Below are 27,836 nucleotides of genomic sequence, written 5' to 3'. Positions count from 1 at the left end.
ACTGACATAATTTGCATTAGTCCCATGTTTAAGCACGCCTTTTCCATTCCTCTGTTGTCTCTATTGTTATGATGGAGGGAACACACATACTTGGTTGTGCTGCTCACCCGGGGCTGCACATTGTGCTGCAGGGTTTGCTGTGGTGCTTGCAGGCTGTCCCCCTCATTTAGCTGTGGTACTTTCACAACACTCAGGCTTATGGGACAAGGATCTCTGACAGCAGAGCTGCTGGGCACCAACAGCAGTAGTGCCAGGATTACACTCAGTGCACGTGGTGGTGGCAATGGAGTGCAAACTCACTCATGGTCTCAGGCACTGTCTTTCTAACACTGCTTAGGGCTGGGGGGAGATACAGCAGCAGTGAGTGGGAGGGCATGTCTTCATCCACGGCATGGTCCCTCGAACACTGAGTTGAGAGTAGCTGCCAACAACAGCACCAGATGCAGCCCCCAAATCAAAACAGCAACAACAGCTGCTGAATTGGTAATCATCACTTGTGGATAAGTATTTCTGTAAGTGTATGTGTGTTTTCACAGTGTTAGCTGGAGACCAGAGCACTTCAGTGGTTAAATAAAAAAATTTACTACTTGACCTATGCTATGGGGCAGATGGCAAGCAAACATTAAAAGTGAAACTGAAATGTTCCTAGTACCCCTAGAGTCATAGGCAGAGGCAGATGAAGCGCTTGAAGCCCAGAGGACTTACCACTGTAAAGTTCCTTCCTGCTTCGTGTACGGTTATCACCATCCTCAGGACACTCACCGAATCCAGATTTTTTCCAACACCTGTTATTGTGCTCCCACCACTGGTAAGGGAAAATAGAAAAGCAGTATGACCGAAGAGGTTCTTTCCCCTTCTTGCCTTTTTAAGGAAGAAGTAAAATTAAATCACATGTAGAGAGTGCAAGTGACACTGAAGTTTAGTCATGATTCATTTTCTGGAAATATCTTGTTCAGTTATGTGACTCTGATTCATATATAAATATGAATTAAAACTCATATTACACGAGCTAAAGAAAAGCATTTATCTTGTTTTGTTTTTTTAGGGGCCACATTGAGCAATGCTCAGGGCTTACTCCTGGCTCTGCACCTAGGGATTACTCCTGGAGGTGCTCAAAGGAAACATTTGGGGTCCTGGGGATTGACCCAGGTCAGCTGCATTCAAGGCAAATGCTCTACTTACTGTACTACCTTTCCAGCTCCGCATTTACCTTTTTATTCAGTGAATATGAGAAATAATATTTTTCTCAAAAATCAAACTTAACTACAATTGTTTCAGTAAAATAATGGAAACAAGGCAAACTGAAGTGATTTAAAGGGAATATGAAAAGTTGGTGTAAAGTAGCAATGCAAAAGTACAATGAATAATGGAGAAAAAATGTACAATTTCACTCTGGGCACTAAGGTTAGTATGGAATTGACAAGTTTGTATAAAGTATATAAATCTTATAGAGTCACATTAAACTGCTTTACTAAAATCCATTTAAAATGTAACAGAATAGGGTAAAATGCTTCTTGGCATGGATAAGCATTGAAAAAAAAGCAATTTGTACTCAGAATCTAAATGTAGTTATCACTCCTAAATTAGAAAGACAGCCTTCAAAAGCAATACAACAGTAAAGTCAGAGATAAAATGACAATTCCGCTTGACAACTTGATGGGAAAATCATGTTATGTTCATTATTTTCTTATACCCATTAGAAGCTTTTACTTACCTGATAAAAGATTTGGTTGGGTGAATTTCATAGACAATGGGGTCATCCCGGTAACTGAAGCTGTCCGTCTCTCGGTTGGCTAAGTCAATTTTCAGTTTAACCGGAAACTCAGTTGAAGTGGTTTGGGCTGGGGTATAACACTCGAGAGTGCTATCTGACACACTGAATTAAAAAAAAAATCAAGAACGGTGGCTATTAAAGATATACATAGCTAAGAATTATATTCATAATCAAAAGGGTACCACTCAGTGGTTACTAAATGAGAATTTCCTGTTGTTGTGTACAAAAACGCTCATTCTGATGCAGGCAATTGACATTCAACTGCATCTGACGCACCTTGTTTTGTAGACAAATCATCTTTGACCTTAAAACATTTGAGGTTCTTAAGCAATTTTTAAAGTGTCTTTTACAATTTGAATACATTGAACTCTTCTGACTCCAAGAAACGTGAACAGAATCATCCTCCCAGTCCTGTGTCTCTGTTGTTCCTTTTTCCACTCTCCAAAGTGAGCTAGTCTAATCATAAATCTTTTTTCTTTCCAACAAAATTGCTAATTAATTCTTTGTCAATGATCAGAAATCACAGCTCATATCATATCTGGGATACTAATACTTGACAACAGAGGAAGTAGATATAAAAATAAATCTGGAAATAGAATCATTAAACAATATGGGAAGGACAGGAAAATCAACAGTGGTGAACAGACAGATTTAGAATTTTGTGTGTGGGATGTGTGCATGTGGGTGTGTATTTGGGGCCACACGTGGCAGTGCCGTGGATTGAAATGGGGTCGGTCACATGCAAGCAAACACCTTAACTAGAAAGATATCTGGTCCTCAGCAGTTGGGAGGGAGAAATTTTAGTCAGCAGGAAATAAACATTCTTATTTTTCTTTACAAATTAAAGATAAAATTCCCCTCAGTTTACTAGTACAAATATTAATCTAATATGGTTGGTGCCATGAAAGTTTACAACACCTTTTTAAGGTACACGTCTTTCCACCAATTGAAATGTGTCTAGAATTTCCACTGTTGAGGTATTTTCCAGTTAAAGTAAGTAAAGTACTGCCAGTCTGAGGGCCATAACTTGGAGAAATACTTGTTATTATGGGATCCTGAAGGGAAGAGAAAAACAAAATAGAATATCTTGTTAATCTATTTAGAATTATAAGATTAGTTAACAAATATACTTATTCATAAGTATAATACTTATACTTACAACATAAGAAAATGTACTATATTGTGCAGCCTCTCGACCATTTGAAACAGTTAGTGACATATTAAAATGTTCATTGATTGAAGGACCAACTGTGCATTTTAACCTGAAAAAGCCGAAGTCCAGTATGTTATAAATCCAAAGGCATTTCCTGGTTTGGGCTGTTCTATCTGCAAGGACATTAACTTTAAATTGCTAAGTGATTATTGTGAATAAAAAGCAGATTCATGGTAAGAAATAGCACTAACTGTTATGTAACTAATTCTGTGTTATTATGCTAAAGTTTATATTGACCATATTGTAGCATTCATACTGACAAAATAGAAATTGTTAAACCTTATCAATACAGATCGCATAAACTACAGCATTCATGAAAATCAAAGTCAAATCCTATAAAATCACAAGTATAAGGTTTGTCACATTTTATTTAAGATTAGTAAATAATCATTAAATCACTAAATTTATTAAATCATTAAATCACTAAATTTATTATTAGTAAATAAAATTAGTAAATAATTAGTAAAAAATAATAAACAGGTATATCTATATGTTTGTGTTTTTGTGAACTTATTTAAATTAGTTGGGATTTAAGTAATTTAAAACTATGTTGAACTTTCCTTATCTTATTTTTAATTAAAAATCTTATGATACTAAAAAGTGTAAATATAAATTGTTTCATACATATATAAAACATTTTGAAGACTAGAATGAATTTTGTTTCACTTTTACAGGCTTTAATTTACAATGCAATGAATAAGAACTTACAAGTTTCTAGAAGGAACTTGTTTTGCCATTAAACTAAATAGGTATGACACTAGTTTAGGTTTTGCTTCCAGTAAAATGAGTAGATTTTGATGTTTGTGCAACTCTGAAGGAATTCTATTAGGCAATAAATAGTCACCCATAGGATAGGTTTTCACTGCACAGCTTCAATTACTTGGTTGTTGGTACGACGTGATAACTAAGAGATTCTAAATTCTGTTCTTTATAGAAGTCAGCTCTTTGTTAGTTTTTGTTTTCCACTGTTCTACACTAACTAGAGTAAACAGACTTTGGGGTTGAGTAGACCAGGTTTTGGGCCAAGAGCTGATTGACCAGATATTACTAGTAAATTGATTTTGTTCCTTAGTAGAGAAAAGCAGAAATAACATCTGTGTAAAATATGAATGGTACTTTTAAGGGGAATGTTTAGAATATCTTCTACTTAGAATATTTTAAATATAAAACAGAATTGAAAGTTCCAGAATGTGGGAAAGGCAAGTTATTAGTTTCTCTTTTTTGGGGGATGGGAATGAAAAGTTTTATTTAGGAAAATATAAGAAAGAAGGGAAATAGTTTTATTTAGGAAAATATAAGAAAGAAGAGAGACAGAGAGAGGAGAGTCCTGTTAAGTAGAAAAATACTGAACTATAATTGGGATACTCTGGCAGCTGCAGAATGGCGTGCCAGATACATTGCTTATTATCATGTCAATAAATGTTAGCTTAATGTCACTTTAAATTTGTCCCCCCAAAACAAATCTTAAATATCACACAGCTACTTTACTACATTAGAAAGTAAGTTCCAAAGGCTTCTATATTGAGCTATATACTTTTTTCTTTATAGAAAACCCTTTTAGAAACTCTTTATTTGAAGACTTTAACGATTTAAAGATGAACTGACCAAAACTAGTACCATTTGTTTAATTGCTTTTTGGGTCACAGCCGGTGATGCACAGGGCTTACTCCTGGCTCTGCACTCAGGAATTACCCCTGGTGGTGCTCAGGGGACCATATGGGATGCTGGGAATCGAACCTGGGTCGGCCTTGTGCAAGGCAAATGCCCTACCCATTGTGCTATTGCTCCAGCCCCATAACTAGTACCATTTTTTCAATTTTACCCAATTTCTGATTAATCATTCCAAAAATGGACAGAAAAAAATCTCTCAGACTTTATGTCATCACCTAGGTTATATCTTTTTCCCCCTCTCCTTAATCCTTGTAAGCAAATTGGATTAAAAACCAAAGAAAAAAATCCATAAGGGGTGTGATAGAACAAGACCTCTTTTAATTCAAGAGATAGATTTTGGGGGCAATTTTTACAATTATTCATTAAGAAACTAGACCTGTTTCTAACCACACTCTAGCGAATCAATTTAGGATCCTTACATATTTGTTGTGCTCTCACTCAAGGTTAACGTGCAGCTCTCATTTCCAAGGAGAACCTTGGTTTTCTTTAGATCAAATTTATTATTCCTCCGGAATCCAAAGTCCCAGCCACATACTGTCAATGTTGTTCCTCCTTCAAGAGGTGCACTGGTTGGGAAAACCTACAAGGAAAACATGGAACTTTTCAAAAACTCTACTATATATTGCTATCTTTTCACATGTGTGAAAAACAAAATACATACCCTCCATAGTCTCAAAGTTTTCAATATTATGCATCTATAAAAGTTGAAATTTTCATCAAAAGAAAAAGGGTGGCAGATTTCAGAGATGATTCTAACTAAGAATTGAGCTTCCATAAGACTCAGCAATTCTGCTTTAGGGCAGTCATACCAAGGGCCCATAAACACTATTTCAAAAAGACATTTGTGCTCCTATGTTCATTGGCAGCAGCCAACATCATGTAATTTGCTGCTTTGTAGGTGGGACTAGTGGGACTGCTTTGTGGGTATCCTGCTGAGTGAAGTCAGTCAGACAGAGGTACAGAATCATCTCTCTCATAGTTAGGGTAGAAGGAACCATAGGAAGGAACCAACCAATGGTCCAAGTCAGAAGAACCTGGAAGTTGGTCTACAGAACTGAGCTTGATCAAGGATGGGGGGAAGGAGGGAAGAGACCAGAAGCCAATTGAGGAACGATGCGGACTCTCTAGAGAAGGTGTGGTGTTTAAATGAATCATGCATGTAGCTAGCATGAACCACATTGTAACTCTCAGTGCTCCAAATAAAATTGAAGAAAAAAAGATAATATCTGACATGTCGATACAACAAATTATTTTCAGGAGACCCAGAGATAAAAGTATTCATCTGCTTATTCATCCTCCACGATAATGAAAGGTCCTCTTGGATCACTCCTCTAAAGTGAATTTGTTTTACTTATACCCAAGGACAGTACAAACAAGAGCCAAGAAGATGACTGGTAGACAGTTGGAAGCTTGCCACAAGGGGGGGGGGTGGCCAGTTAGGATAGAGAGGGGATAGAGAGGGGATGACTATGACAATGATAGTTGGGAATGATAACTCTGAACAGGAACTGAATGATGAAAGGAGAAGGATATACAATATAATTTTTCAATACATGCATTGCAAACCATAATGCCCAAAAGAAGAGAGAGAGAGAGAGAGAGAGAGAGAAAGAGAGAGAGAGAGAGTGAGAGAGAGAGAGAGAGAGAGAGAGAGAGCCTGCCATAAAGACAGACTGGGGGGATGGAAGGAGGGAAATTTGGGACATTGGTAGTGGGAAATGTACACCATGATGCCACAGATGTTGGAAGATTGTATGATAGAAACCCAATCACGAACAACTTGATAACAGTGCATTTCACGGTGATTGAATTAAAAATAAATTTTGAAAAATAAAGTGAGTTTGTACTGTGGAAATCTCTGGGTTGGAGGAGGAACATTTTAGGACCAGACATATATGATTATCACTCACTCAGAGACTTCCAGATCAAACCCTGCTAAAATTTTCTGATGAGCAGTAAAAACCAAGCACCAATATCTGCGGTGCTGTGGGCACCAGCTGGGTGTGTGCTGCATTCTTGTTGCTATGGTATTCCCAGTCCAGAAAAGAAACTAGGCAATAAAAATAACTCCAATATCCAGCGTTTTCACAGTTGCATTCAGCAGCCCTCACAATACAGTTCTCAATGCATACCTGCCATTCATTCATTTTTTTATAAGTTCACCATGTGCTATGTACCAAGTAAGAAAATCTATACCTATGTACTTGTGAATTCATACTACCCATTTGCAAGTTTTCTTTTTTCTTCAGATATGGTCACTATTTCTGGTAGGCTAGATACAACGAAAGCTAAGTTTTCTTTAAAAACATGATGCCATGTTGGGGCCGGAGCAATAGTACAGTGGTTTAGGTGTTTGCGTTGCACACAGCTGGCTTGGGTTCGATCCCTGGCATCCCATATGGCCCCTGAGCACTGCCAGGAGTAATTCCTAAGTGCAGAGCAAGGAGTAACCCCGGAGCATTGCCGTGTGTGAGCCAAAAAGTAAAAAAAAAATAAAAATGATGTTATGCTTAATATATTCAATATGTTAGTTCTATTAGAAAATGAGGAAAACAATTGGAGAGAGCCCAACTGTGAACTGTATTGTAGTGATGTTTCTAATGATCTCCCTGAGCACTATTTTGCAGCTCCTTTGTAGGACTGAAGCTTTTCCTCCCATGTCCAAGGTTCAATAAATAAGTGGTCCATTTAATTATTGTGAACAAATTTCTGTGGATGGGATATAAAGTCTGAACTTATTTAGTTCAACTGGCATCTGTGACACAAAAGAGAATTCAGCGCTTATGAAGTCTGTAAGACAACAGATCTTAGGCGAAACCTATTAAAACAAATTTCCAAGTTAAAAATAAGCTTCTTCTCAGCACCTCTGTGACAACTGGGAAAGGAAATGCTCTTTTGGGGGGGATATATTGTAAATTGTGCTGTAAAGTACAATGGTGGGAAAACATAGCACCGCTATAGAGGCAACTCAAAACCCAGTAAAGGCTATTTGCTCAAGACGAGTGAGTGAAAGTCTCAGAGTTACCTCTACCATTTAGATGGGTATTTTAACAAAATTCTGATTTGTAAACATTCCCAGCCTGCCTAAGTAAATAATCGCAAACCCATGTCTTTACTTACCCTTGTTACCAAACCCCTTTAAAGTCTTAGCTTAATGCTTTTATGATAGCTATTTTACCCATAAAATCCATTACACAGTTGTGCCATTCATGAAAACTTACCTCGCCCAAGTCTAGCCAAATGAGAACCGCTAGGGGGACAAAAAAAATCTGTTTATTATTATGCTAGAAATTCAGTAGGAGAGAACAAGACATCGACCCCTCTGGGACGCTCTTCAGCCCCAGGCAGCCACACAGCTGCTGTTCTCTCTTCTAATGAGGCTTCCCCATTGGAAACAGCTGTCCGAGGCAGACATCGGTCTGATCCTGCAGGCCGGAGCGAGGCCTGCCACTCTGCAGTCATCATCACTCTACATAAGGCCAAAGGATGGGGGGCATGATTTGAGAAAAGACCTCTCGCTGTTGCTCTGGAAATAGACATGGATATTAAAAGCCTTTGACCTTTAGGATCCGAAAAGATTCAAAACGTCAGCTCTCCCCAGTGAAATGCTGGGGAAGTGGAGGAGGGGGCGGGGGGGGGGGGGTGACAATCTGAGCATTATGGGATACTGTGCACTCTTCCAGGAGAAAAGGAAGGAAGCAATCTTGGACTACCCACCCTTGGATAGAAGCAACAATGGGCTGGCAAAAAGAGTTATTCTAAAGGGCACAGCAACTCCGTGGGAAGGAAATGAGTGTCCGGCATGAAGCCATGAAGCTGAGTCTCCCACCTGTTTGCATTGGGGAGAAACAGCCACAAAAAGTAGCCTGCATCGTTTCCATGGTGAAAATGATCTAAACGACCCAGAAACCACCAAGATAGTACACGAGACAGCAAAACAATGACCACCACCCCACCCTTGGAAAATGACAATTTACAGCGGACCATAGTAAGGCGAGATGTCAACAACAGTGGAATCTAGGCAAGAAATACATCAAAAAAGAAGTGTAGTTTTTTTTTTTTTAAACAAACTTGGAAAATTAAAAACTTGCCAAGGGAGGGAAAAAGTCACAAATACATTGGTGGCGGGTGTACTGTTTGTAGAAACTTGGGTCCCCCACTTATGTCACTGTTGCACCCTCCTGGAGTTCTGGTCACCTAATAAGTCACACACTGGGCTTGAACTCCATACTACAAGATATGATAGTTTTATCCTAATGAATTTGGAGTACTTTAGAAAGCACTCCTCTTCTGAAGCATTTCTCATTGCTCTTTGAAGAGCTCAGAAAGCATAACGGGAACAACATGAAATTCTTAAAATCCTGATACCTCTTCTATGTGGAACTGCAAAGATGGCTCAGCTACTAGACCTCAGGCACCTTGAAATACTGGGTAATTTACATTGACTGGAAAGGGAAACTCCGTAGATCAGCTGGGTTTAGCATCTATTGAGTTTACGACAGATAAGAAAAAGATGAATAATCTGTCTTTTTTTTTTCTTCAGTAAGAATGCTAAATGTCACGGTCTAGTGCAGCATGAAATCTTCCTAACAACTATGAACCGAAAGGGATTTATGGACTCAGCTGCACTCCTTTCCTTCTGACAATCCCGGCCAAGCCTCACCGACTCATCATGCATGATACAATGCAAGGCTTAAAAATTGCCAGCAACAAAGGGGTAGAGTTGGGCAAGGCCAGAGGAGAGGGAGCATCAAACATCATAAGGCATTCTTTAGTTTTGAAAAATCATTATAAAGGATTTCCATCAGAATTTTGGTTTGTTTTTGTTTTCTGGAAATGCTCAAGGCTTACTCCTGGCTTTGTGCTCCAGAGTCACCCCTGGCAAATGTGGTATCACGGCCCAAACTCAGATTAGCTGCATGCAAACCCATGACTTAAAAAAGGGAGTCATCCATGGCTTCGAGGCTGGCCTCACGTTCCGGGGAAAGGTCAACTCAGAGAAGCGATCACCAACTACATTGTAGTCGAAGGCCATGTGGGGGAAGGGAGTTGCGGGGCTGAATGAGGGCTAGAGACTGAGCACAGCGGCCACTCAACACCTTTATTGCAAACCACAACAGCTAATTAGAGTGGCAGGGTGGGGTGGGGGGGAGATGGGATTGGGGAGGGTGGGAGGGACACTGGGTTTACGGGTGGTGGAGAATGGGCACTGGTGAAGGGATGGGTTCCAAACTTTGTATGAGGGAAGTATAAGCACAAAAGTGTATAAATCTGTAACTGTACCCTCACGGTGATTCTCTAATTAAAAATAAATAAATTTAAAAAAATTAAAAAAATAAAAAAAAATAAAAAAAAAATAAAAAAGGGAGTCATATTGGTTAAAATGAAGTGTCCTTTTTTATACAGAAACTCAACCTATTCTTTTAGGTCAAATGTCAGGATAGGTATTTTTTCAAATGAAACTATTTAATTGAACACATTTATGATGCATACATGTATACAGAAACGCTCATTCCCCTTATCGCTTTTGTAGAAAGATGAATTCAGATTTCTTATATTTCAAATTACAAAGCTGTGTGTTTAAAAAAAAGTATAAAATTATGCGTGGTTTTAAAACTATAGTAAACAACGCAAAAGGATGTATAAATATTGAGGTGCAGATTTAAATGGTTTTTTTTCCCCTCCACTCTCTTGTTCTCTTGTAGTTTGTCTTCTGGCTGTAAAAGCTAAATCTTAATAATAGTGTCACACCTAACAGAAAATGATGTGGTTTAAAACCCAGTCACCCAGTACAAATCTTGCTGAAACCGTAGCTAAATGAAAACAGCCAGGCGCTTGGGGGTGGTTCTTGTTCAGACTGAAAACGTTGTTTACTTGGGCTTGAACCAGACATGGAGACCTTTAACTTGAATCTTTCACAAGAACCATGTACTAAAGTACAACTGTTCTGCATGTAGGCAGAGAAAATACATACTGGGTTCCTAGCAGGGAAGTATTTTTGAACAAAACATATTTGGACCAAGATATTTTAAAAATTGCCAATAGAGAACTTCAAAGTGTCAAGTATATGTTTAAGCAAACAAAGCAGAGTTGAGAGGGTGATTACAATGTCAAGGCTGAGGTCAGAAGCTGTGTTCTCCACTAGCAGGAGGCCCTTGGCTTCAAGACTGCATCCCCTGGTGGCACCTACAATAAACATCCTTGGAATGAAGAGGCTCACAGAGTACACTCGTCATCAGTTGTGCCTCTACTTCCCTTCTGAGAACATAAAGAGTTGGTCCATAGTCACACATAAATGTTGACCATCGAGATGCCTTTCACACTGTCCTGAGAAGCCGCGTTTTGATTTACTGGTAAAGCCACATTAATCGAGACCTTGGACAGGAAGAAACTCCTGTCTTGTGGGCCCCCAGATATGTGGGCTCAGTGTATGATTAAGCATCTGGGTTTCAGATTGTTCTCTGCACAGCAGAAGTTCGTGATAGGGCTCAGGCCGGTAGGTAAAGCGGATTGTGAGGCATCCGAATGAGCGAGTCAAGAGAAAAACAGATCCCAGTGTAAGGAAGGAGAGGATTATTATAGTGTTCACTAGCCAGCTCTCTTTTACTCCCCGAGCACCCCGGTAAAGCAACTGCCCCCCAAAGAGAATCTATGTAGAGAATGGGAAGCAGAAGCCCCTGGGGGCATGGCTCAGTGCCTACACCCAAATCTCAGACGGTGACTCGGTTGATATCTTACAGCTAAGAGAATTGATTTTTTTTTCTTTCAGTGAATGAAATTGTGTTGCATTGACAAAAAAGAAAAAAAAACATGGCAGCAATATTTTTCTGTAAAAATATGGAGATTCCTACCTTGTAGATTGTCGGCAGACAGGTCTCTTGAGTCCACGTTCCACTGGGGCATCCCTCCACTTGCACACATTTATCCTGGCACCAGCCACACTGCACAAAGGCAGGGGCGGAGAGACACTGACTGCAGGACTGAAAATGCTCACAGCCCAGGCCGTTCAGCGGGATCTTGGTGATCTGTGAAGAAAGGGACAGAGCTTCCAGAGGGCTCTTGTGTGTTTCGGTGCACTAAAAACTACACCCAAGCTATTTAGAAGCATCATTTTATAGAGTCTACTACAGACAGCACCTATGTGTGCAAATCCTGTGACAGTGCTTAAATGCTTAAAATATTCCTTTCTTGGCACATGTATGGTAAAAGTTAGCATTATTAAATGCTCAGCGAACATAAGTCCTGGCATGTAGTGTTTGTGATTCTATGTGGTAGGGACAATTGGCTCTGGCCATAATGATTTTTTAGCTATTAGGAAAGTACAATTTAACTTTCTGGGAAACCTACTTGAATCCCTGGGAATTTGTAAGTGTACATATCATCTGGCACCGAGAAGCACCTCTCTCACTCAGAGAAAAGGGCTCACGTCATATTCCAAACTGCATTTCAGGATTTATCTGCCTGCACTAGACATCCCATTGCTTTTAGGTCTGTACTTTTCATTCTGTGTTTGTTTTTCTCATTGAGACATACAGGAAGAAAAGGAAAAGTACACATTATGAAGAGGATTGCTCTTGGTCCAATCTTCCCATTGGAATATTTTTTAAAATTGTAAAAAAATTTTTAAAATTGTAAAAAATTTAACTGGATACCAGATTATCTCGGGAATTCTTAAAAGAGAACTGGACAGGAGGGGATATAACATTAGAAAGGACTGACACGGGCTGTAAATATTCAGGAATAAATGAATCTACTGGACCTCCCTGGGATTCACCTTCTTCCCCGTGACAACTAATGTGTAACCATCTTGTTCCGAGGAGTGTTCTACAATCACTTCTGGAGACACAGGGTGGGAATCCAGGAGGAAATTCACATGAGGAGTTGATGATCCTGATCGGGAAACCACAACCTGGGAAACAAAATAAAAAAATAATCCTTATTCCAACAAGCTCATTTAAACATAGATGGAAACTGTGGGCGATAATAGTAACAGGGTAGGAAAGCTCATAGTGTTTGAACTAAAGGTCTAGCAAATTTAACTCATTGTAAATCAATCTGACAGTTTCTAATCTCCTGCCCTGAAGGCAATCTATCTTGATAGTTTTTTTCCCCCCTTATGATCCTTTATTCTTAGGGAAGGAGAGCTTTCAGTCAATCAGCCAGCACACGCAGACAAATCCTCATAACTGTTTTGGGAACGGCAGGAACCAAAATGCCTTGGAACAGATGACCTCATTTATGCTGCAAAGATTCGGGATTATTTTTTAAGTCTTTCTTCCTGAGCCTATCCCAACGGGCAATTTTCCTTGATGCAATAATGGAAGGGGCAGTGGACAGAGACCATGGGAGACCTGAATCTACTTTACTACTCGCTTTACTACTCTAAAGCCTTATTTATAGATCTTCTGAGGTAAAAAGTATACCCCTAACTATTGTGAAATGATGCACCATCAATTTTACAAACCATTGTCACATCATATGTTATCTTACTTGGGTTATCAATAAAATTCTATTCTTGGCCCAGCTTTATAATAAAGCTTGATGCTTTTAATAATGCCTTGTTAAAAAAAAAGGGTTGATGACTGTCATGTTTGCTTTTCGTTTATTTCTAATTTGGGATGTTTCCCAGGTACAGAGTTTTAATCTTTTCTATTGCGAGAACCTGATCATAGTGAAGACCAATAAGATCAGGATGACTATCTGAGGGAAACACTCAGATTTTAGGAGAGTATATGAGTACTCAGAGAGACATAATTTGTTTTGCTTTTGTTTTGCCTTTGGGTCACACCCGGCAGTGCTCAGAACACTCCTGGCAGAGCTGGAAGGACCGTATGGGCTGTCAGGTAGGACTCAAACCCTCTGTGCCACTGCTCTGGCCCCAAGACACTATTTTTTTAAAGAGACCATCAGGTCCCATATACATGAGACTGTATGAGGCCTGCCACAATTTTCAGTTTGAAAGTAGCTTTGAGAAATTGTCTGACATCCCAAAGACCCTTCCAAATTTTATAGAAATTACATTTATTTGACATAGGTATAAAATCCTAAAACAAAGGTCTGTGCGGTTTGAAATTAATACCAACTCCCTCTACCTCAGTTTTCTCATCTGTAGAATGAAAATTTCAGAATGAAAAAGGAATTTCATTTCTTTGAAATTTCATTTCAGAATGAAAAATGAATAATTAACTACTTAGCACTCTAACAAATGCACACAACATAGAAATATTCTGGGAGCTAGTAGTACTATTTTTCTTCAGCATAATAGTCAAATATAAACAATTTGGGAAGATTCCCAACAATCTGCTGCCTGAGTGTAGGGTGTTGACAGAGAAACTGACCAAGCTCATACAGAACCACAAAAGTTAAGTGTCCAAATTGTGGCTATTGTAAACAGTGCTGCAAAGAACATAGAAATGCAAATGTCATTTCTACTATACTTTTTTGCCTCTCTGGGGGTATATTCCCAGGAGTGGTATTGCTGGGTCAAATGGGGGAAACTCCCAACAATAATAGTGAGTTTTTTTGTTTGTATGTAATCAAAGTAAAGAGAAAGTAAAGTGAAATTTATCAGCTACACAGGCGGAGTGGGGGGATGGGGGCGGGGGTGGGGGGAGGTTTCCTGTGGTCTTGGTGGTGGAATATGTGCACTGGTGAAGGGATGGGTGTGCAAGCATTATGTAACTGAGACTTAAGCCTGAAAGCTTTGTAACTTTCCACATGGTGAGTCAATTAAAAAAAAAAAGTTAAGTGTCATGATGTTTCTGTGCTAACAGTTGTTCACCCCCACCCTCAATTCTGCAAAAACATATTTGCAGGGCCAGAGATGTGGATCAAGCGGCAGAGCACAGGATTTGTGTATGTGAGACCCTGGTTTGGGTCCACGTACTTCATGTACCACTGAGAGTGGTGCCCTGGGCCTTCCCACCCCCAAGCACCACAGGGTCTGGCCCTCATAGCAGTAGTGACCAGAAAAACCAAACAAAGCACAAACAAACAAAAAAAACTTATCTGTACAGAAATTAAATGATTGCACAAAGGTCACTAGGTCAAAAAGAGAAAGGACAGAAAGCTGTTATTTTTTAAAATCTACATTAAAGTTTGTTTCCTCACATTGGTGTCACACTATTTTATTTTTAAAAATAAAAAAGAAATAGGGGCTGGAGTGATAGCATAGCGGGGAGGGCGTTTGCCTTGCACGTGGCCGACCCGAGTCTGATTCCCAGCATCCCATATGGTCCCCTGAGCACCGACAGGAGTAATTCCTGAGTGCAGAGCCAGGAGTAACCCCTGTGCATCGCCAGGTGTGACCCAAAAAAGCAAAAGAAAAAGAAAAGAAAAGGAAAAAGAAATAGGTTTAAAGATAGGCTTATAAAAGGTTTAAATAGAAGCCTACTAGTCTTTCTAAATGTAGGGTAACTTTTATGGTAACTTTTGCAGGTAAAGAAAAAAAATGTTCAATTACCAGCTCTAATTCTTTCTGGGAGCTGGTTATAATAAGTAACAGGACATTAGACTTCTCATGTTTCTAGCTTTAATTCTCTAGATTTCATTATTCTCTTCTTCAATTTTAACTCACTCTTAGTGGTTACCAATTCTTGTTCTTACAACTCGTTTTTTTTGTATGTTTCCCATATTGTTGCCAAATGTTTCAAATTACAAAAATGAAAAATACTATTTTACAAGTAAAAATCAAAACACAATATCATTTAATATTCTGACTTTGTTCTCAACCTCTGTGCTTTCCACTTCACTGGAGACTATTCATCCCTATGAATTTTTCTATGGGTATTTGCATATCGCGTATCTCTCTTCGAACCTATATTCTATTCAAACATGTTACAATGAATGTACAGTCCTCTTTTTCCCTCCTGTCTTCTTGCTTTCTTCAACATCATTTCCCAAACTCAGACTAAGCAATTCCTTCTTAACTACAAGGTTATTCATCCTTGACTTTATTAAAAGTCTGCAGTCTATTTACATACTTATTTCCAAAAAGAATTAACTTTTAGCGCTTTTCATAAAGAAGCTTTTATATCTCCGGATCTTTGATAGATTGATTTGGTGACATATCACAGATATAAATACTTTTTCAGTTAATCATGAGCCCTTTCTCTCAGGGATACCTATTGTTATAAATTCCTTGCTAAAACTTTGTTGTTATTGTTTATTTTATTTTTATTTGATTGGACACCCTCCAGAACTCACAGCTGCTTCTCCCAGAAGGGAGTATAAAATAAGCCCCCATAATCATACCACTGGACTCTGCACCAGGGGTGTCCCAGAGGGGGGCGAGTGAGAGCCCTCCCCACCCCAAGGGACCCAGCCCCAGCAGCCGACCTCCACTACCCCACCACTGCCTCTTTCCACACACTCGGGCCGAGCCTCATGCATGAGTGAACATATTCCTGGACTGCATGGCTGGCAACACATCATCATAAAGGGAAATATATATATATATACATATATATATGTATATATATATGTATACACACACACACACACACACACACACACACCTTTTGGAGAGCCCAGCAAGCTACCGAGAGTATCCCGTCTGCACGGAAGAGCCTGGCAAGCTCCCCGTGGTGCATTCCATATGCAAAATACAGTAACAATAAGAGGTCTCATTCCCCAGACCCTGAAAAGAGCCTCCAATCATTGGAAAAAATGAGTAAGGAGAAGCTGCTAAAATCTCAGGGCTGGGACAAATGGAGACATTACTGGCGCCCGCTCGAGTAAATTGATGAACAACGGGATGACAGTAATGATTATTTTTATTTGGGGGCCATACTTGGTGGTACTCAGGGCTTACAGCTAGTTTTGTGCTCAGGGATCAGTCCTGCTTGAGGTTTTGGGACTATTTGGAATGCCAGGAATCGAACCTATGTTGACTGTGCACAAGGCAAGTGGCTTGCTCATTATACTAATTCTTCCCTTGTTAAAACTTTTGTCCAAAAAGTACATATGTATGTACATACATGATTCATAAGTAGTATTTTTTTTTTTTTTTTTTTTTTTTTTTTTGCTTTTTGGGTCACACCCGGCGATGCACAGGGGTCACTCCTGGCTCATGCACTCAGGAATCACCCCTGGCGGTGCTCAGGGGACCATATGGGATGCTGGGATTCGAACCCGGGTCGGCCGCGTGCAAGGCAAACGCCCTACCCGCTGTGCTATCACTCCAGCCCCTCATAAGTAGTATTTTTTGTTTGTTTGTTTTTGGCTTTTTGGGTCACACCTGGCGGTATGCAAGGGTTACTCCTGGCTTTGTACTCAGGAATTACTCCTGGCGGTGCTCAGGGGACCATATGGAATGCTGGGACTCGAACCCACATTGGCCCCGTGCAAGGCAATCGCCCTACCTGCTGTACTATCACTCCGCCCCCATAAGTAGTGTTTTAAATGACCATTTCTCACAATAGTCTTACAAGATTTATTTTATGTAAAAAAAAAAGAACGACAGTGAACTTTAGCTAGGAAGTACAAAAGTTTGGGCTTCCAAGAAGCAGTATTTAATGCCAAAATTCATGGGCCTGACTGCTCCTTAAATATTCAACTGCTACAGGCTTGGAACACCAAAGCGAATACCAATAAAAGGTTCAGCTCTGGGCTATCAAAAACCACTTGTGAGTGAAACAATTAAAACAAATTTTACAATGCACTCGTCTTGCCAAAAACACCTTCATTTAGCAATTTTGGCTTCACAAGTTAAGTGTGCCTATGGAAAAAACTCTACATCTTAAGACTGATAGCCCCGGGGCTGGAGCAATAGCACAGTGGGTAGGGCATTTGCCTTGCACACGGCCGACCCGGGTTCGATTTCCAGCATCCCATATGGTCCCCTGAACACTGCCAGGAGTCACTCCTGAGTGCAAAGCCAGGAGGTAACCCTTGTGCATTGCCAGGTGTGACCCAAAAAGCAAAAAAAAAAAAAAAAAAAAAGACTTTGATAGCCCAGATCAAATGTTACCAGCACTTTGAGCAAGTTTTCCTCCTGATTGTGAGCTACACAGAGTGTGGCTTCGTATTGAACACAGGCAAACACAGAGAAGACAGGAAGACTGTGTGGAAAAGTGAGATGTGTGTTTGGAATTCTGAGCAGAGGTCATCTCACAGATGCAAATACTTTTTCAGTTGATCACTAGTCCTTTCTCTGCAGGAATACCTATTGCTATTAAATGCCAAGAATGCTTTTCTATCATTAATTCTTCATTTTCTCCCACTGCCGAAATTCTAAATGATTGAGTAACCACTTTTAACTCCCAAAATATCCCCGGAGCAACGTTTGCAAAAAATTAGGAATTCATTTTGGTTGTCATGGAGCTATTTCAAAGGACAGAACTGGACCTCATATCTACACTTAATTATCCTAATATCTCCTCAATATCTTGGAACAATCCCTATGAAATAGAAGACTGACAATTTTTACTGTTGCAGGCAATTAATCTTTAGCACTGGGATCTCAAACTTCTTCTTCCTAATGCTCTGGAAAACATAGAATTAATGTTTTCAGATGGGGGAGCTGGGAAGAATCTGAATGGACCTGATTACTGTGGTTATGATCTCAAATTATTTGGCAGGGGATATGGGGAAGAAAAATATATATGTATATATATTTATATTTATATATACACACACAAAAGAGATAATGTGGCTTATTTGTGACTAGGTCCCCAAATGTATAAACTTGAACAACGCAATCCCTCACCCCACATCTAGTTTTATGGTTAAACTGTTTTAGAAATCAATTTCCTTTGTTTTTGTCATACAGCAGGCCCAGGGGATACTTCTGGCACAGTGCTCATGGTCGCTCCTGACAGTACCTGGGAGACTATGAGTGTTGGGGATTGAATCTGGATATTTCACATGCAAAGTATGTGCTCCCACTATTTAAGCTCTCCCTGGTTCCATAATTTAATTTTTTTAAAAAAAAGAACGATAAATACAATTTTACTTATTTTGTTTGTGACTTTCTGCCTATCCTGGCATTTTTAAAAAAGTAATTTGATGGCATATCCACAGATTTATGCAACCTTCATCACAACCAATTCCAGAACATTTTCATGACCTCACGTCTTCATCTCTCCTTTCCTCCGGCCAAGGGTAGCTACTAGTAGAAGCTAACCTACTTCTACTCTACACATTTCCCTATTCTGTACATTTTATGTAAGTGAAACTTTATGTGACCTTTTGTGAATTAAATTCTTGTACTTGCCATAACAATTTTCAAGGTTTGTCCCTGCTGGTGGATGTACAGCACTTTACTCCTATTTCTTACTGAACAATATTCCACTGTATAGATCTTCCATATTTTATTATCCATCCATTCATCTGCTGATGGATATTTGGGTTGCTCCCACATTTTGGCTATTGGGAACAATGCTAAGAACATTTACATATAACTTTCTATGTGAACATACATTTTCATTTCTGTTGGATATATCCTTTGGAGCAGAACTGATAACCCTCTAACCCCGTGAAGAATTCTCAAACTTTCTCATAGGGACTGCACAATTCTATATTCCCACAATCAATGTGTGATGGTCCTCATTTCTTTACATACTCACCAACAGTTGTTATTTTCTATTTTTATTGATTACAGACATTTTAGTGGGTGTGAAGTGCTGTTTTTTGGTGGTTTTGGTTTATATTTCTTTTCCAAATATTTTCTTCACTTAAGGAAAATTAACTTCTGGAAGCAGTCAGTCTTCTATCCATTTCTCTTGCCTGGCTGACTACTTGGACATCACCTGTTCAGCCTCCCACTCAGTGTTCTGAAAAGCATCCCTTCATGCTCATACTAAAATTTTATAAAACGGGTCCGATAGAAACTGGAGGTGGTGGAGAGCTAGAAGGAACCAAAACTGAGTCTTCCTAGGAGAGTCAGAGTGAGAGATGCAGCACACTCTCCAAGTGGTGTTGCACCTAGCAGAAGAAATGGGGGTTGAAAGCTTATCACAAGGGAGAATGCTAAGTTACTACAGTAGAGGTTGTGAAGGAGTATCATGGATAGAATAAAACAGCATGGAGAGAGGGGTCCCTAGAAGCTATAGGGTGTTTGAAAGGCTAACGTGGACCCATTATTCATGGTTACACTAATAAACTGGCTTAAAGTGGCTAAGACTAAGAAGATCTATACCCTTTACTAATTTGGAGAGCCATAAAGAACCACTGAAATCTTATTAGTGGTGCACTTGGAGGTTACTGCTGTGAGTTTGATTCTACAAGTAAGAGTACCCTGTGTGATGCTCCCAGAGGCCTTCAATGTGTCGGAATGAGCGAACAAACTTTTTTGAGAACATGTAATATGGTACTTTTTTAATATGGACATTCTGAGTTCAAATAATATATTAAATTTTGTGGTAAATGTTTCAGTTGTACAGAAGTTGTAGATTAAAATGTAACCAAAGGCATTCACAAAATCGAATGTCTTGGTGAGCAAAGTGAATTTTTCTTTCAGAAGAATGGAGATATACATTTCCATTTTGAGGCAAGAAGAACTGAATGAATTTTAATATCATCCAGATGGACTTTAAATTTAAAATTTAAAAGAAAATAGAGGGTTTCTGCTGAGAATAAGAAAAACATTTTAATGAAAGATGATATAAATTATTTAATTTTGAAACTCAGTGTAAAAAAATGTGAGTTGATAGAAAAATGATGAGTGAATGTGGTGAGATCATTAATAAACAGACTGCGTTGGGCTGGAGTTATAGTACAGTTATAGTATAGTAACAATACAAGGCCGCTTGCCTTGCATGCATCTGATCATATTTCAATCCCTAGCACCACATGTGGTCCCCATACACCTTCCAGAAGTGATCCTTGAGTAACATGTCAGGAGTAAGCCCAAAGCACCACCAAGTGTGGTCTTAAACAAAAAATAAATATAAAATAAATAAAAACAAACAGTGCTATACTAGATGTGAATATTCTTTTCTTTCTCTATAGTTCTTAGAGGTATACAATAGGTTCCAAAAGTATTGCTTAAATATATGAATAGACCTAAATAAATTTAGGTTTAAATAAATAAAAGACTCAGTTAAGTCTTTGTAATGTTTTAAAGGTATTTAGATAACCTTAAAGTATTTGATATGCGTTTTCAAGGTAGGTCTGTGGATACCCTTCCTTTTCTGCTGCAATTGATTGAATGGCTCTGTTCCTCCCAAACAGACAAGTTAAAATCTTAACCCCTATATAGCCATATTAGCAAGTGAGGCCTTAAAGAGTTGATTAGGTCAGGGTGGTGGGGCTTTCATGAATGTGATTAGTTTTCTGATAAAAAAAAAATCCTGTGACCCCCTCCTTGCTTTCTTTCTGTCAGAAGAGTACATAGCAAGAATTAGGAGTACATGAGTTGGGAAGGAGAACGTCACCAGGTCCTAAAACTGCTGGCACCTTGATATTTGACTCTTGGGCTCTGAGGAGTAAGAAATAAACATTTGCTCTTGAAGCCACCCAGACTATGATAATGTGTTCTAGCAGCTTTAACCAAGACACCTGCTCTAGGTTTCCTATCTTCTTTGAATGTGAGCTAAATTGGTGTTTGTTTAGAAAGAAATCAGGTATGAAGAGTAGAATTATTTGTTTCAATCAAGGTAAGTATCTAGTTTTCTGGGGGAAAAAAGGAAACATGGGAAGAAATAGAAATTGCTGATTGGTAATGATGGCTCAAAATTAAAAGTGTTAAGACAAAGTACCAGGTGGCAAAAGTTGAATTAAAGGAAGCTTTACTCTGTTCTTTCCCTCATTATTTTTTGTAAATGGGTATGAGTGATTCTATACTAACTTGATACTACAAGGACTAGATATCATCATCATCATCATCATCATCATCATCATCATCATCATCATCATCATCATCATCCCGTTGATCGTCAATTTTTTGAGCGGTCTCAGTAACGTCTCCATTCGTCCTAGCCCTGAGATTTTAGAAGCCTCTCTTTACTTGTTCTTCCCAATGGTGCTGCATTGGAGGCTCTTTCAGGGTCAGGGGAATGAGACCCATCATTGTTACTAGTTTTGGCATATGAATATGCCACCGGGAGTTTGTCAGGTTCTCCTACTATCCCTGCCTGTGCTTTTGTGCTAATAGCCAATGGTAGCAGACCCTGAGACTGGGAGTAGAGAATGAGTTAGGTGGGGTGAGTGAACTCATGATAATCGAAGTTATTCTAGTGACAGGTGTAGAACAATATTGTAAATCATGAATCATAAAGGACTAGGTATACACATAAGTAAAACAAATTTCATTATTATTATAATACTGATGTACATGTTTCAGTTTTCTAAAAAACTCAAAATAAGTTGAAATGTTTTAATAGAGATGAAAAACTTGAAATAAAAACACTCCAAGCACCTGAAAATGAATTAATCTAATGAATTTGTAAACATTTTAAATAATCTGTACTTTTAAATCAATATATCAAATATGGCTAAGGGGTTAGACACTTTATATTACAAAATATATCTGTTTAGAAATTTAACATAATAAAAGAAAAAAGTCATATAGCTCTCTTTTCATGCCTAAATGTGTCACTTTCAAAAAAGCATCCAAATAAGAAATACCAGTTGCTTCCTGCTACCAATCAATGAATCATCCAAAGTGTAGTATTTTCCAATTATTTCAATATTTATGACTTAAATTTAACATCTGTGAATGTATCAGCCATATGCCATGCTAGGGACTGAACCCGGGTCAACCAGGAGAAGGCAAATGCCCTACCCATTATATTATCTCTCTGGCCTGCTGTTATCTTCTAATATATGCCAGGATGGCACTAAAGGAAACTGAAGACTGAAGGTTGGTAGATGAACTGATTCTTCTTACTGGAAGTGAGGAATTATTCTTAAGTTCACTGAATGCTGATATATTCTTGAGTGATAGAATTAAGTAATGATCATGAGAAAAGGAAGTATTCTTAGGTGATCCCTAACTCTTTAAGTTTCTGTTTTAAAACCCAACTAGTCTAGCCTTTGGACCCTGCTGCGGAGCGAGCATGATGGAAGAGCCCAAGGGAGCGCCCTTGGACTCCAAGCAGCCCACTGAACTAATTCCGGCACGGGATCGGAGAACCCACGGCGGGCTGAGACAGTGGAAACCGGGCATCCCCCAATTCTTTTAACCTCTCTCTCTCAACCCCTTCCTCCCGAGCACAGCGCAGGGTCCACGGCTTTCTGAGTGCAAAATGGAGACGCCGAGCCTCTCTCTAGGTTTCTCCATCTTATGAGCACCACAAAAGGGTAAAAGTTTGTAGTGATGTTATTTCTGGTTGTACTTTCCCTGGACTTTATACAGAAACCCAAAACCTAATGTCATCTTAGCATCAGCAATATGTAATGGTTCCTTTTTAATGGGTCGGACTTTTGTGGGAGATCCTAACAAGAATAATAAGTCTGTTGCTGAAATATTGAAGGCAATCAAAGTGGTAGCCATCTCTCTAGACTGAACTAAGCTATATCCCCACGCCGGCTGAGAAGAAATATTCTTCTTTCTCAGGAAGAAACGCGGCGTGGCGTCAACCATAGTGTGATGTCCATTAAGCAAACAGACCTGGTGGCGTGGGAATGGGATATAAGGGGAAAAATTATGTACATGGAACAGTGGGACGCTGGTGGAATCTCGAGCCGGAGCCGATACCAGCGCAAGACCTTTGGTTCCAGAAACTGCTTGCAGACACTCTACTAGACTATCAACTAAGCCAGAGCCCCACGCCTGCTGATGTCGGGAAATAACCATCCTTTTCGGTTTTTTTCCCTTTGTCAGACAGCATGGCGATTACTAAACAGGCGTGAACTCGGTGGCGCGGGGCAAGGGGGAAAAAGAAAAGTTTTGTAACAAACAGCGGGACTTAATATCTCTATATCCTTAGCAATGGAGAACTATCAAATGCCTCCTTGGCAATAGGACTGTCTTTTTCTTTTTTGGGGGAAACCCCAACAACGGTAGTGAGTTGTGTGTTGAAACATGGAATGTAATCGAGATAAAGCGTAAACGAAGAAACTTATCACTTACAAGGGTGGGGTCTGGGGAGGTGGGAGGGGCGGCAGGTATACTGGGGGGGTTGGTGATGGAAGATGGGCACTGGTGAAGGAAAGGGTGTTTGAGTATTGTATAACTGACATAATCCTGAGAACTATGTAACCCTCCACATGGTGATTCAATAAAATTTAAAAAGAAAAAAAAAACCAACTAGTCTAGTTAAAAGCACAAGAGAAAAAGAGTAACGAGTGGTCACAGTATCAAGTAATGTGGGAGAGAGAGCGGGATAAGGCAGAACAAGGCTAATGCCAAAGGGACTAATGACAGCTGTGATGTGCCCAGGCTGTGGCCACTGCATGCAGATAATGAAACTGCCCAGTGAATGTGGAACTGGACTTAAAACAAGTCTTAAAAGTGCTTCCCAGTCCCACCCCACCCCTGATCAACTCACTCTCCCTGGCCTGACAGTCATGCACAAATATTTTAATAGTAATGCCTTACATCTAGAGATTAAAGGCCTTATACAAGTGCTGTTTAAAAAAAAATCAAGCAAGCATTGTTTTTGGATGTAGATTAGACGAGGAGCTCAGAAGAGGAGACGTATGCAATCCCTGTGATTAGTCCTGTGATCTTCATGAGTATCGCTCCTTCCTCTCCCTCATCCGCTGGCACTGCACTGAGATTTCCAAGGCTTGCTCTCTTCTGCTCTGCCTTCCCCTCCGAAGTTTGTCAGGCACTTTCACACTGTCTACTCCTTCTATCCTAAACACTGCTTTTAAAGCATCCGCCAGAGTGGTCACACAAATAAAACTGTTCTTTTCTTTTTTTTTTTCAAAAGAAAAATCTATATTGATGTGCCTCTATGGATAGTTTCGAATATATGTGCATAGGATTATGTACAGACACAGCTCTACTGGAGGGGCAGATAAGTTACATATATTAAAATGTTAGAAATGAGCCTGAGGATAGTTCAGTGGCAAAAGTGTGTGCCCTGAAAATGCGAGGGTACCAGTTCGAATCTGACAACACCCCACGAGTGCCTTATTTGATCCTGGCCTCACTGCTGCTGTTTGGGACTTCGCTGGGTGCCACAACAAAGAGTGTAATCCCTAGTGTCCTGCAACCAAGTGTGTTAGCCCTGCCAGAGAACGCTGCGACCAACATGTACACAAATGCCCCAACCCCACCGTCTGTCCTCCAGCCAGCACTTGTGTGCTAGCTAGCAGATGAGTGCCACTTCAGGTGGCTGCAGTGAAAGCAGCACCAGAAAGGAAATAGTAAAGAAATATACATTCAAAAAAACAGCAACTTAGGAAACGTGTAAAAAAAAAATCTTCTCGGTCCTACATAGAAAACTGTTAGCTAAACAATATAATTCCTCCTAATCAAATAACCGCTGTGAAATACCTGATTCACTTTGCACCCGACAGCTGGGGCTCAAGCTTGTGTTCCCAGCTAGAGCTGAGCATAAGCACAATAGGAAAGGCAGAAACAGCTGCAAAGTCTTGGGAGAAAAAAAATTGCAAAGCACTTTGCTTTTAGGCTTCAGGGTAGGAAGGAAGTAAAATCATTTTTCTGTTCTTTTTCGTGCAGGGCAGCTGTCTTTGGGGAGAGGAAATGATGCCCATTCTATTTTGCCGCAGAAGCTCCGTAATATTTATTAAAGTATGAACGGTTAGAAACTTAACGCCTGGCCACAGATTGGGCGTGTTTGCACAATCAAAACATTTCAGAGCTTGGTAGGGAGTGACTCCTCAGAAAGACTAATTAGAAGGTCCCCACAGTTTAGCTGTGCTCTTTACCCTGCCTCTGTTTGCTGTAAACAAACCGATTTCAATGGTGTTGATTCTTTGATGCTTCAAATACTTTCGGATTGTTTACAGAAAATTTAACAGAATGGAATTCTCTCAGGCAAGTGCCAGAGAAACAGATCCTCTGTAGGTACCTGTTTCCATTTCCCTCCCTAAAATTGTAGTTCCTTAAAGGCAGGTTCCAGGCACTGCTTCACTTATTTGCCTATTAAAGTTATTAAAATTATCCGGGTCTCAATACAAATTTTATAAATCAAGAGACACTGCTTAAAATAATTAGCGAGACCAGTACTTTCTCTCAATTCCCCCGTCCCTCTTGGAGAGCCCGGCAGGCTACGGAGAGTATCCTGCCCGCAAGGCAGAGCCTGGCAAGCTACCCGTGGCGTATTTGATATGCCAAAAACAGTAATAGCAAGTCTTACAATGGAGACGTTACTGGTGCCTGCTCGAACAAATCGATGAACAACAGGATGACAGTGCTACGACAGTGCTATAGTACTTTCCCTAAAGTGATGATTTATTTTCATTTTAAAACTGTTTTTGATGCATAGGCAATGTGTATAAAACAGCTCCTTTTATTTTTTTTATTTATTTTATTAAGGCACTGTGTGGTTCATAATGGTGTTTTAGGCACACAATGTTCTAGCACCAATCCCAACATCAGTATGAACTTCCCGCCACCAAAAGTTTCCAGATATCCCCTACCTGCCTGCCTCCTTGATAGGCACATTGTAAAGTTTGGTTGTTGTAGTTTGTCTCGTACTTTCCATGCTGTTGGCTCTGTGGTTCAGATGCATACCTATACCACACCTTATACCACTCATATGCCGGAGGCTCCCGGCCTCTGACTTTTACCTTCTACTAGCCTCGTCTTACTTCCCCTCTCAATTTCTCTCCTTTTTACCCTTCTCACTTCTATAATTTAGGGTCCAGGGTAATCTCCCCCACCCGGCCTTGATTTCTCTCATGCCCTTGTCCATGTCCTGCTACTCTATATACCACAGATAAGTTCAATCACGAGGTATTTGTCTTCCCTATTCTGACTTCACTTAGCATTATATCCTCCAGTTCCATCCATGCTGCAGCAAATTGCATGATTTCATCCTTCCTTGCAGCTATATAGTATTCCATTGTGTTTAATATAAACCACACCTTCATAATCCACTAGACACCTAGATTGATTCTATATATGCACTGTTGCATGAAGTGTTGCAATGAATATTGGTGTGCACGTGCTCTTTCAAATGACTGTAAAATAGCTTTTATGGCGATGCTGGGAGACAAGGATAAATGCATTGCCACAGTCCTTCTGCATGTCTTATTATATGGCTGGTAGTCTCTGCCCTCTGGCACAGCTCATGTCTCTTAAACTATTCTAAAATATATTTTATTAGACTTTAGAATCTGAAAGTAGACCAGGAACTTTTTAATCTAAAAAAAATGGTGTCAGGTCAAAATTAACTGTAGAAAGTTTATTAATATAAAACTGGCTGTTTAGACAGCAGTTTAGGGAAAAAGGAAAGCAGAATTAACAAACAAGGGAAACAAACCAACACATTTGGAGTTTAATTGATGCTAGCTTTGTTCATCTTTCACAAATTCTGCAAATGTCTGCAACTTCAGTCTACATCAACTGCACAGCTAAACACAATGGAATGCTACATATTCTAATGGACAATAGATATGAGCCTAATAGGTCTATGTGGGATAGAACTAGGCACTGGGTTCCTCAAATTTTGAAGGGTTAAGGAAAGAATTAAAGGCTTTAGAAGAATTAATAAGAACACTGGGCTGTGCCTGTGAGAGGAGGCGGCAGATAGTGTAGATAATTGTGCAGAAACGGGAGGGAAGACTCAGCATGGGAACATGGAGGTAACAATTTCTATATGATTAACTTAGGGCTAAGTTTTAAATGACTTTGAAAAAATACACCATGCCCACTGGTACAAGAAAAAAACATGATTTACAGTCTTTTAAATATGCAGTGACTACTATCCAGTGGTAAAATTACCAATGGTAATTTCCAAAATTACAAAGTCAGTGGTAATTCATGAAATATGATTGTTTTGGTACTGATTACAAAGAGAGGATGTACAGACAGACAAATCACAGAAAGAACATTTCACCTCAATTGGCTTGTTAGCCATCACTGTTTGACTATTAATTATATCAGAGATTATCAATTACTCATCTCTTTAAGAGAAATGTCTGAAATTTGTAACAATTTCCAAAGATACCTTCATCATTCTGCACTGATCAAGAATCTACTAATGAATTTGTGTTAGAAGTCCTACCCAGTAGTTACTAAAAAAACAAAACAGTGTTTTAATTTTTGCCAGATGCTGTAACTCTTCTTGTGTCTAGGAAAGATAGTACCTGAAGTTA

The 27,836-nt window shown here is 39.5% G+C and overlaps 1 protein-coding gene across 2 annotated transcripts in view; it reads right to left on the bottom strand.

Annotated features, from left to right (window-relative positions):
• Positions 1 to 27,836, bottom strand: part of MET (MET proto-oncogene, receptor tyrosine kinase) — a 124,918-nt gene that overhangs the window by 31,825 nt on the left and 65,257 nt on the right. For both annotated transcript variants that reach the window (XM_055122647.1, XM_004602074.2), the window contains exons 4-10: positions 12,433 to 12,567; positions 11,510 to 11,683; positions 5,078 to 5,238; positions 2,934 to 3,036; positions 2,693 to 2,829; positions 1,715 to 1,876; positions 706 to 805 (exon numbers count right to left, since the gene is read on the bottom strand). In XM_055122647.1, coding sequence (XP_054978622.1) covers positions 706 to 805; positions 1,715 to 1,876; positions 2,693 to 2,829; positions 2,934 to 3,036; positions 5,078 to 5,238; positions 11,510 to 11,683; positions 12,433 to 12,567 — 972 coding nt within the window. The remainder of the gene's footprint in view (positions 1 to 705; positions 806 to 1,714; positions 1,877 to 2,692; positions 2,830 to 2,933; positions 3,037 to 5,077; positions 5,239 to 11,509; positions 11,684 to 12,432; positions 12,568 to 27,836) is intronic.

This window comes from Sorex araneus, chromosome 1, assembly GCF_027595985.1.
Source record: "Sorex araneus isolate mSorAra2 chromosome 1, mSorAra2.pri, whole genome shotgun sequence".
NCBI classification, from domain to species: Eukaryota; Metazoa; Chordata; class Mammalia; order Eulipotyphla; family Soricidae; genus Sorex; species Sorex araneus.
Note: the sequence above shows the minus strand (reverse complement) of the source record. Positions and strands in the feature narration are given on the sequence as shown.